The 10288-nt window shown below is 37.0% G+C and overlaps 1 protein-coding gene across 2 annotated transcripts; it reads left to right on the forward strand.

Moving 5' to 3' along the window:
* Window positions 1–683: 683 nt before the first annotated feature.
* On the forward strand, window positions 684–9363 carry LOC125857520 (ycf20-like protein). Of its 2 annotated transcripts, none has more exons than XM_049537125.1 (3): window positions 684–850; window positions 1204–1385; window positions 8704–9363. In XM_049537125.1, exons 2-3 carry the CDS (start codon window positions 1207–1209, stop codon window positions 9146–9148), a joined length of 624 nt encoding a protein of 207 aa, XP_049393082.1. In that variant the 5' UTR covers window positions 684–850; window positions 1204–1206; the 3' UTR covers window positions 9149–9363. The 2 variants fall into 2 exon arrangements, with proteins under 2 accessions (XP_049393082.1, XP_049393081.1); XM_049537124.1 differs by having other exon boundaries at window positions 696–912.
* Window positions 9364–10288: the final 925 nt, after the last annotated feature.

Consider the following 10288-nt stretch of genomic DNA (forward strand, 5'->3'; position numbering starts at 1 on the left):
CACCAAATATATGAATTAGAATATGATTAACATATGTGCCGACAAAATATATACCACCCAAACTGTAATATTAATAAAATATTTACATTTGGAATCCAAATGTAAACCAAAAAAAAAAGAGGCTGTTGATCGTGTGTTAAAAGAAAAAGAAAAAAAAAATAAGAATGCAGTACAGTAGTCAGGTTAAGTTCTCAATAAAAAAATTTAAAAATAAATTAATAGGGGTAAATATGTAATTTACTATTTAAATATATGTATAACTAATACATGCCTAACTTATTTCACCTTTTACCCCGCATAACTTATACATAGATTCTCTCATAAGTTATGTTGGTATTAATTATGTAGGACTACAAAGAACGCAACCAAACACCGTATAAAATTAATACATGAATTAACTTTTATACAACTTTTGAAATCCTACCAACCAAACATGGTATAAATTTTGTTGACTTTTCTACCTAATAAAAAACTTCTACAAAACATAGCAAAACTAATACAACCTTTAATACATGAATAAAATAAACTCTTATACCGTAAGCAAACGGCCCCTAGGGTTTAGACACTAAACCTAAGATTTATCAGGAAAAAAGAAAAACCAATAGATTGAATATAGAATGCTGAGTGGTCATGATTGAGCCACTTCTGATTCTCTGGATAAGTAATTTATTTCATTATTAAAACCTGTACCAAAACACTCGTCATTGAGCCACTTATTGGGGAAATTTAAAGCTTTCCCTTCAATGTAGGACTCTTACATGAAATGGTAGCAGAGATGATCTCCTTCTAAAAAATAGTTTGGGTCACAAAGACTTGTCTATCAAATATAGAGACGAAGTTGCTAATCAAGGTGGTACAAGCATGGGAATGCTTAAGTTTTGGTTGGCAAATTGAAAACGGCACCTTCAAAATGTGAATAAAACCTGACCTAGCTACTTGTTTTTCTGAATGATGACATGAAGCGTGCTTGTATTTTGCTGGAATACCTTCAACTTTCAAGAGTAATTTATCTAGTTTGAGATCCAGCATATAGTTCGACAAATTGATTGTGTACCCTGGGATGTCTGCAGTAGGCCTTTACTGTGAAAACTTTGAATGTTATATACATACAGAGATTACACTGATTCTTTCATGCCCCTTCTTTCGTTTCACATTATTGTAGCATCAAGTAGTTTCTGATTGTTTCTTTTGTATACTTTACAGTTCATGGCTTATAGAATGAATGCAATCATGTTGCAGTCTTTGCCAGCAGCCGAGAATGAAAGCTTTGGACAATTGTTTGTAATTTCAAGAAGTTCATCTATCCTGGATTTCTCCAACAGACTAGAAGTAACTGAACAAATTTCGAAGTTTGGTGCAAAATGTATGCCATCTCCTAATATTAGGTAACATTCAAAAATGTTGGTTTTGAATCATGTAAATATTTACATGACATTGGTTTCTGAAAAATAATTTCAGTTGCATTTCCGAATGTGCAATAGGACCCTTTATGGAATTAAACTAGTTTTTCAGACATTGGCACTTGTTATTTGACATTGAGAGAAGAACTGGAAGTAAATTTGCAATCAATTTTCCTAATTGTAGAAGTTTGAAGGTATTTGAGCTCTTTCAATCCCCACTCTTTGGCCAAAAGTTGGTGAAGGGTAGAGTCCCCTTCTGTTTCCTCGCTTTTGCTGCAGGTAGGACAATGTTTAAACTGTCTCTAGTGATGGTAGGCATAGGATTAACTAAGTGAGCCAGGGAAGATCCTTGCTCTAGGTTTAGAAGTATTAGGATTTTATACTAACAGCCTAATAAAAACAATTGCATGATGAGTTTCTCAAGGCACTATTCTTTTTACTAGTTTCTAAAACTTTATTTTTATCTCCTGGACCACATGATTTTTTGTTGTATGATTAACGACACATTTGTCATATCTCATAAAAGTTGCAAGCTTGGCGCTTCAAACTTTTGTGTGTAGACATATATGTGCATTAGTTAGTCTTTCATTGATTTCAATCAACTACACCTTAATCCCATACCAAATCATTTATGTGCATCTTTACATGAATCTCCTCATGGAATCACATTAACAATTTTCTTGATAATGAATTTGACTTATGCTGGAGTATGAATCCAAAATATTTGATTACTACTAGATAGGTCTCTGTTGCCAACACAAAGTTGTGTTCTAATTATTCGCTTAATGTTTTAAAATTTGGACACTTGTGTAATTGTGTTAGCTTCTTGAGAGACAAAACTCATGTCGCTCAACAAGAAACCAAATGAATGTTGCTTCCCCTTTTATTATTTTGTTCAGATTCTTCTCGAGGTGTAGAAAACAAGAAGTTTCAAGTGATATGTGAGGCTTTTTGTGACGCACCCAAATGTAAAAATGGAATATCTATTCTCTTTTACGGGATCAGGCCTCAAATCAGAAAGAAGAGGATAATTTGCTCATAGATTTAGATATCTGTTGTTTTGTATTTTTGCTCTTTTAGTAGTTAGGCATGGTTGGTTATTTAAATTATATAGAGATATTGAATTACTTGAATGTATTGTGGTTAGAATCTATATTATCCATGGAGTGTAACAAAATATAAAAGATTAATATTATAAATTTATAGTTGTGTCTTACTACTGTCATATTCCCCATTTTTCAAAGAACTTTCCAAGATATGCTTCCCGGGACATTGCTTAATATGTTGGAGTTGGTCTTCCTTCGACATAATTCTGTAAGCCAGCGAAAGCAAAGGGTTGCCTTCTGGGTCGAGCTCGTCGCACCAGTCTTGCCTAGTGTGGGTTACCTCTTCTATGTGGTTTGCGAGCTATTGCATAGGAGCGGGGGTTTTACCCTGTGCGCCATAAAAAAAAAGATTTGACTGAGGATTCCCCTTTGCTGTACTCTGTACAAAGCATACTACCTGAATTTGAGAAGCAATTTTGAAAACTTTAAACAACTTGTACAGTTAGATTATCTTTTGTTGTTTAATTCTTAGTGCAAACTGGAAAATGCTACTAACGAGATAGAAACTTTATTAGAGTTCGTAGATTCTAAGCTTAGCTGAGGGTCGTACTGTTTTTACCACACATGTACATAATGTACAGCACTCCCCTTGTGGTGTGTTGTGTTTACAATCATTACCTTTTAAAAAAAATCAAAGAGTTATCATCAACCTATCTGTCTCGGCGTCCAATGGTGCTAGTGTTTGTGTCTGAGCCACTTTGAATAACTAATTCTGTTTATGCTCTGAAAGTCCTGTTTAAAGTCTAGCTTGTATGAGGTCGAATGAGACCTCTGTCAATATGAAGGTCGAATGAGACTCTGTCAATATGAAGGCTTACTTTTATAGGAAACTCTGGTGTTGCTTTTCTCCAATAAACAATAAATTGTTCTCTGTGAAACAATGTCAATAATATGCTGGATGGTGGTTGTTGCAAAATACCTGCATTCTTTGAAATCCATGCAAAGTTAACTAATAAGCGAACAAAATATAAAATTTTGTCAAAGAATATGCTGCCAGACACATTTTTCGAGGACTCCCTTCTGGGCCTTAGTTTCTCTCTCCGGTGATCACTCCGATCGCCCAAAAATTCTCCCCTCCTTTATTTTCTTTCTTCTTTATTATGGGTGGGAGTTGTTTCTTCTTTTCAGGTGATAAATCTTTTGAATTTAAGGATATTAGCGAAGGCCAGTTTAGGTGGTTCTTATTCAGTGAACAAAACGTTTGATTCCCCAGCAAAGTAAAAATTGACGAAAGCAACCTGAGATGGGTTTGCAATGCGCTATAACAGGCTTCTCGGGGATGTAGAAACTTCTACAGAAGAGAAGAAGGCAACGTAATGATCTACATAGGGTATATCAAAATTACAATATTTATAGGCGCTTTCTACGAATTGAGACTTGGAGGGAGACATGAAAAGTGCTATTATTATTGGCTGGTGTGAAATTGCTTCGAAGATTGGTTGGCAAGCCGACGAACCCAGCTCTTCAAAGGTTCACTACCCAGGATAAGTCTTCTTTTGAGGCTGCATGCAAACAGAGTTGGCTGGATCTGGCACATCAAGACAAACCCAATTTTTTAGAGAGTGGTGACTGGAAATAAACCTTCGTATTTCAAAATTTGAGAATATATGGCTCCAGTATGAAGAATTTATTGACTTGGTAAAGTAGTGGTGGCAGTGCTATGTGGTTAATGGTTCTCCAGATTTCATCCTCTTTTAGAAGTTGAAATCCTTGAAGAGCGATTTGGTTACATGGAATATGGAGTTTTCTGGCAAAGTTTCTACCAAAACTAACAAAGCTTTGGAAGAGATTTTAATTCTTGAACAGGCCCCTGAAAAGGGCATCTACGAACATGACCTAACGGACCGTAGGTCCAGTCACGCCCCATAGATGGTAGACGTAGATGGGCAGGCAAGGCTTGAAGGAAAATCAGGGAATTCTTGACCAAGTGTGGAACCACGGTTACAAACGACGGACCGTAGGTCGACCTACGGGCCGTCCTGCAGTTCCGTCAAATGATTCAGAGAGGGGGTTCCAGTACCTGATTTCGACAAGTCTAAATATGGAGCTACGGAGGAGGATCCAGGACCGTGGATCGAACCACGGTCCGTTCTGTTAATCCGTTGATTGTGTTACAATTGAAGATTTTTGAAGTTGGAAAATTTGCCTAGGTCCTAAACCACGGAAGGGACCTACGGACCGTAGGTCAATCCACGGTTCGTAGGTCAAGGTCAGTACCGTAGATCGAAACCGCGTCCTGAAACTTTATTTCCTTATTTCGTTTCCTTTTTAGTTGGGACTTGTTTTCCTATNGGGGGGGGGGAAGGGGAGACCTTATTACTTTTATTCTACAGACTCCAGCTGAAAAGAACAATTATTGCAATTAAAAATGGAATCCAGCAGTTAGCTAAGGCTGAGGAAACATCTTGGAGACTGAAATCAAGATGCCTGTGGTTAAAAGAAGGGGATAGATATACTAAATACTTCTAAAAAGCTTCTAACTTTCATAGGAGATACAACTGTATTGTTAGGTTGAAGGTGGGGGAGATCATTATTGAGGACAAAGTGCAAGTAAAGGAGGCTATTCTTGACTTCTATTAGAAGTTATATCGAGAGGATGAAGCTTGGAAGCCTACAGTAACCTTTTGAGGCTAGAATTGTTTGAACCAAAATGATAAGGTAGTTCCTGAACGACCATTTGAAGAAGAGGAAGTGTTGACAAGAGCTCCGGTGGCCTTCTATTAGCAATGTTGGGACACTATTAAACATGACGTTATGGTTACCAATCATCATTTTCACAACAATTGCACCATGGTTAAATCTTTCAATGCTTTTTTTTTTATTGCCCTTATCCATAAAAACAAAGGTGATATTGAACTTAAAGACTTTAGACCTATCAGTCTTATTGGTAGTGTCTACAAGTTGGTGGCAAAGCTAACAGATAGATTGAAAAAGTGATTGGGAGATTAGTCTTAGGCTATCAGAATGCTTTTATTGGAGGCTGACGGATCAAAGGTACAATCGCAAATGAAGTATTGGATTGGAGGCAAAAAAGTGGTGTCCCTGGTCTCTTAGTCAAGCTGGATATAGAGAAGGCTTTTGACAAGCTGAACTGACAATATCTCATTTCTATCCTACGGCAAATGGGGTTTGGTGAGAAATGGATCAAATACAGCTTTTCCACAGTTACATATTCTGTTGTGGTCAACAGAAGCCCAGTAGGTTTCTTTTCCCTCTTGAAAGAAATAAGACAAGGTGACCGCCTATCTCCCTTCCTCTTCATTCTGGCCATGGAGGGTCTCAGTAGCATGCTGGAAAAGGCAAAACAATTGCAATAGATTGGGTTTTTCAAAGTGGGTAACAACTGTGGTCTTACAGTCCTTGTTTCTCATCTTCTCTTTGCTGATGACACTCTTATTTCCTGTGGTGCTGAGGAGTCTCAAGTGAGGTATCTCAACGACTCAACCTCATCCTTATTATCTTTGGAGCCTTATCTGGGCTCCACATTAACATGTCGAATTGCATTATATACCCTGTCAATATGGTCCCAGAACTAGAGCTTCTAGCCAACATTATGTGTTGTAGCATTGGCACTTTTCCCACTACCTGTCAAGGACTTCAGTAGAGATTTGGAATGTGGTCATTGAAAAGTTTGAGAAAAGATTGGCCTCTTGGCAACTACAATTTCTTTCTCTTGGTGGTAGATCAATAGTGTTCGTGATAGTATTCCAACTTATTTCATGTCTTTGTTCCCAATACCAACACCAGAAGAGGTTCAAAATCAACTTGACAAGTTACGGAGGTCTTTTTTGTGGTAATAGTGAAAGTCACAAAATTTTATCTAGTTAAGTGGGCCAAAGTAACTCTTCCAAAGCATTTAGGTGGTCTTGGTTTAAAGGATTTAGCAGTACACTACAAATACATGCTAATGAAATGGCATTGGAGGTTTAATCAAGATGATGTTGGTCTTTGGAAGGAGATTATCCAAGCTAAATTTGGCAGCATTAGCCATTGGTGCTCCAACCAAGTCTTAATTCCTTATGGGTCTGGATTGTGGAAAGATATCAGGAGATTGTGGGATGAGTTCTTTCTCAACTGTTCCTTTTAAGTGGGAAATGGGCTCATCTTTTATTCTGGAAAGACAAATGGCTTGGCTCTACTACTCTTAAGGATACCTTCTCCAGGTTGGTCCCTACAACTACTAATCCAGATTCAACAATTGCTCAGAACTGGAGGACAACTCATAGAATTTGCACTTAAGAAGATACTTAAATGACTGAGGAATGGAGAACATGATAGCATTGATTGGGAGTTTGCAGAGCAGTCCAGTTCTCACTCATTGAAGTGACAGACTTAAGTGGGGTAGTAACAAGGATGGTTCTTACTCTGTCAGAGAAGGTTACTTGCTTCTGAGCTCAAACAAGGACCTGATTGACCAATGGCCTTGGAAGCTCATCTGGAAAAGTAAATTACCACCAAAAGTTTCCTGTTTCAGCTGGATCACCTTAAAAGGAGCTTGTTTAACTCCAGACAATCTCATGAAAAGAAAATTTTCTTTTAGGTAAATAGATGTTACTTGTGCCATTGCACCTCTGAGTCCATTAATCACCTGTTCTTATACTGTCCAGTTGCTACAGATATGTGGAGTATGTTCCTCTCTTTTTTGGGTCTACAATGGCCTATGCCTCGCACTGTCAGGGAAGTTATTGTCTGTTGGAGTTCTTGGAAAGTTGGGAACACCATCAGAAGAATCTGGTCTATGTGTGGGGGATGGTCTAAAGACAGAGTTCTGGAATGAAATATGGTTAGGGGAAAACAATTTGAGAAACCTATTTCCTCATTTGTATACCCTGAGTTTGCAGAGCAATGCCACTGTGGCACAAGTCTGGAGTCAACAGGGTTGGGATCTAATTTTCAGAAGAGCATTAAACGATTGGGAAATTGAGGAAATTGCCAAGTTATTAGAGGTCCTCAATAATTTTCCAGGTACATCTCCAAGATCTGACAAGCCAATATGGAAAATACACAAGCAAGGGGTCTACACAGTGAAGTCATGCTATTGGAAGATGAACTACAATATTTCATTGACTGAGAGGTGGCCATGGAAACTAATTTGGAAGGTGAAATGTCCATCAAAAGTCTCATGTTTTGTTTGGCTACTGATTAGGAAAGCATGCCTTACTCATGAAGCTTTACAGAAAAGAGGCATGCATGTTTGTTCAAGATGTTTATGTGTGAACATGAAGCTGAGGTAAATAATCATCTGTTCATTCACTGTCAAACCGCTACAAGGTTGTGGAATACGTTTTTGTGCAGTCTGAGGATTAGTTGGGTGATGCCAAAGACTACTTTGGAGGTCCTGAACAGCTGGCCAGGAATTGGAAGTAGAGGCAAGAAGGAAGAATGGTGGAAGCTCATCCCAGCATGCATCTGGTGGTCTATATGGAAGGAAAGGAATGCTAGGTGTTTTGAAGGACAGAAAATCAATTTTCAGAGGATTAAATCAAACTGTAATAGACTTCTATTTTTTCGGTGTAAACAAGACTTGGTGGGGGATGGGGTAGAATTAGTTGATTTCTTAGGAAACTTGTAATCTGATTACCATCATGGAGGTGTGCTCATCACACTATGGGATGTAAGTTTCCAATTCATCATCTCTTGGATGATGAATCTTTTGTGAATACAAAGTTACCCTCGTCTCAAAAAAAGAATCTGGTCTATGGTCCATGGTTCCTGCTTGTATTATGTGGTGCTTTCGGTTGGAAAGGAACCAAAGATGTTTTGATGGTATTGTAACTACCAGTTCCAATCTCAAGGCCAGATGCCTGACTACTCTTTATAGCTAGGTTAATCTTGCCACTGTATAACCCAGATTCCTTTTTGGATCTTATAGCCCTTTAGTCTTACAATAGACCTTTGGATTTGTCAGCTCTTTAGACTGATGATAGGTTGTATGAGCTGTTATCTCCTCTTTTGTAACTATGCATCTCCTTGACACCTTTGTGATTTATAAAACACTTCATAAAAAAAAATATATGCTGGATGTGTGTTCGAGAAATTGAGAATGAGGGATCACGTGCTTTACTAAGTCAATAGGGACTGAGATGGAGAAAATCAACGAGATATATTTGTGGTAAAAATAGTTATTTATTTGTCTTGGTTTTGTAAGTTTTTCATTTTCACATGATTAAAAACAGACCCTTGTTTTGCAAAAACAGGTCCTGGACAAGAAGACATGGTTCAAGAATAGCATTTGCTCTGGATACAGGAAGCATTCCCAGTAGTGATGATCAAGATGGCCTCAATGGTGATGGTCGTGATCTAGGTGGAACCCGTTTGGGGAGGATAGTAGGTGCTGGAGGCAGACAGTTCTTGGAGAAGCTTAATTCAGCTCGGAAAAATTTTCCTATGAAAGTATTTCTGCTTCTCTTAGGTTTTTATACGGCAAATGCCTTGGCTACAATCCTAGGACAGACTGGTGATTGGGATGTATTAGTAGCAGGAGTCGTTGTTGCTGCAATTGAGGGAATCGGAATGCTGATGTATAAAAAACCTCCTTCTCTTCCATCCAGGAGGTTGCAGTCTCTGATTTCAATGGTGAACTACTGGAAAGCAGGTGTTATTCTAGGTCTCTTTGTTGATGCTTTCAAACTAGGCAGTTGATACCTTTCTAAAATATCTAAGGTTAATACTGTTGCAATCTCCCTTCCATGGGACTGGTTTATTGATCTTACCTGTTTTATACGTATAAAACTTAATAAAAGTAAAACTACTTGTACACTCTATTGTATAGTTAATTATTGTCCCAGATGGTACCATATATGCCCACAGTAGGATGTGTTTAACCATGTTGTATGAAATCCTGAGATGAAGTTGAAGTTTTGTTTGGACATGTAATTTGGACTTTCCATGTTGTATGTCTTCTCATGAACATAAAAATCTGATAAGTGGTAAAACTATTAAAATTGTTCCAATTCTTTAGACAATCATGCCAAATAAGAGAAGTTTATAAAATAACATATATAATGCACTATCACAAAGATATTCGTAAAAAATGCAACATCTATTGATCAAGGTTTAGTTCAATAAAAAATAAAATTGGACATGTTGTAGTGTACTAGTCTTTAATATAATCCTCCTACATATTACAAACAATTTTCTCATGTTGAACTTGCATTTCTCCATCATATATTTATTTATTTATTTTTGTTCTAATCAGCACCTTTGTTTATGTTTAATCAATTCCTGAATTGAATAATTTGGGACAATCAAGACCGCATGTTATAAACCATTTATCTTTATGTTTGGTGTGTCAATATTAAATATAATGCATGTCATCGAATGAAATATACAACTTACAATTTAATTTTTATAAGGCTGTTTGGTGTGTCCCTTAAATTTTTGGAAAATATAGAAAAGTGAATATGGATTCATTCACCAGTTATGTGGACCATTTACAATTATATGATTTTAAAAGATGCATCTATGAGATGGTCATATGTGCTTTTCTATCAACTTACCATTGGTTTTTGTGAGGTTGTTTACTCAAAATTTTAAATTAAGAGCACAATTTCAAATTGTAAATTATATTGATGTAACGACTCATTTCTTAGTCATTAGTCTTGTTTGTTGGTTTTAAGATCAATTCCTTAGTCATTAGTCTTGCTTCAAGATTTGTTATCTGAATCCCAATTCCCCTTTGATGTTAGGTTTGTTAAATGTTCTGTTTTAGTTTCTTCAAAATCTGTAACCATGTATATCGAATGTGATTTAGTTTATGATTTAAGTCTTTTTTCCCAGATT

This window comes from Solanum stenotomum, chromosome 3 (assembly GCF_019186545.1).
Source record: "Solanum stenotomum isolate F172 chromosome 3, ASM1918654v1, whole genome shotgun sequence".
NCBI classification, from domain to species: Eukaryota; Viridiplantae; Streptophyta; class Magnoliopsida; order Solanales; family Solanaceae; genus Solanum; species Solanum stenotomum.

Excerpts from the sequence above, each read along its gene's own strand:
- LOC125857520 (XM_049537125.1), top strand. The coding sequence starts at position 1,207 with ATGGCTTATAGAATGAATGCAATCATGTTGCAGTCTTTGCCAGCAGCC. Across the intron at positions 1,386-8,703 it reads ATGCCATCTCCTAATATTAG|GTCCTGGACAAGAAGACATG; the intron begins GTAACATTCAAA and ends TTGCAAAAACAG.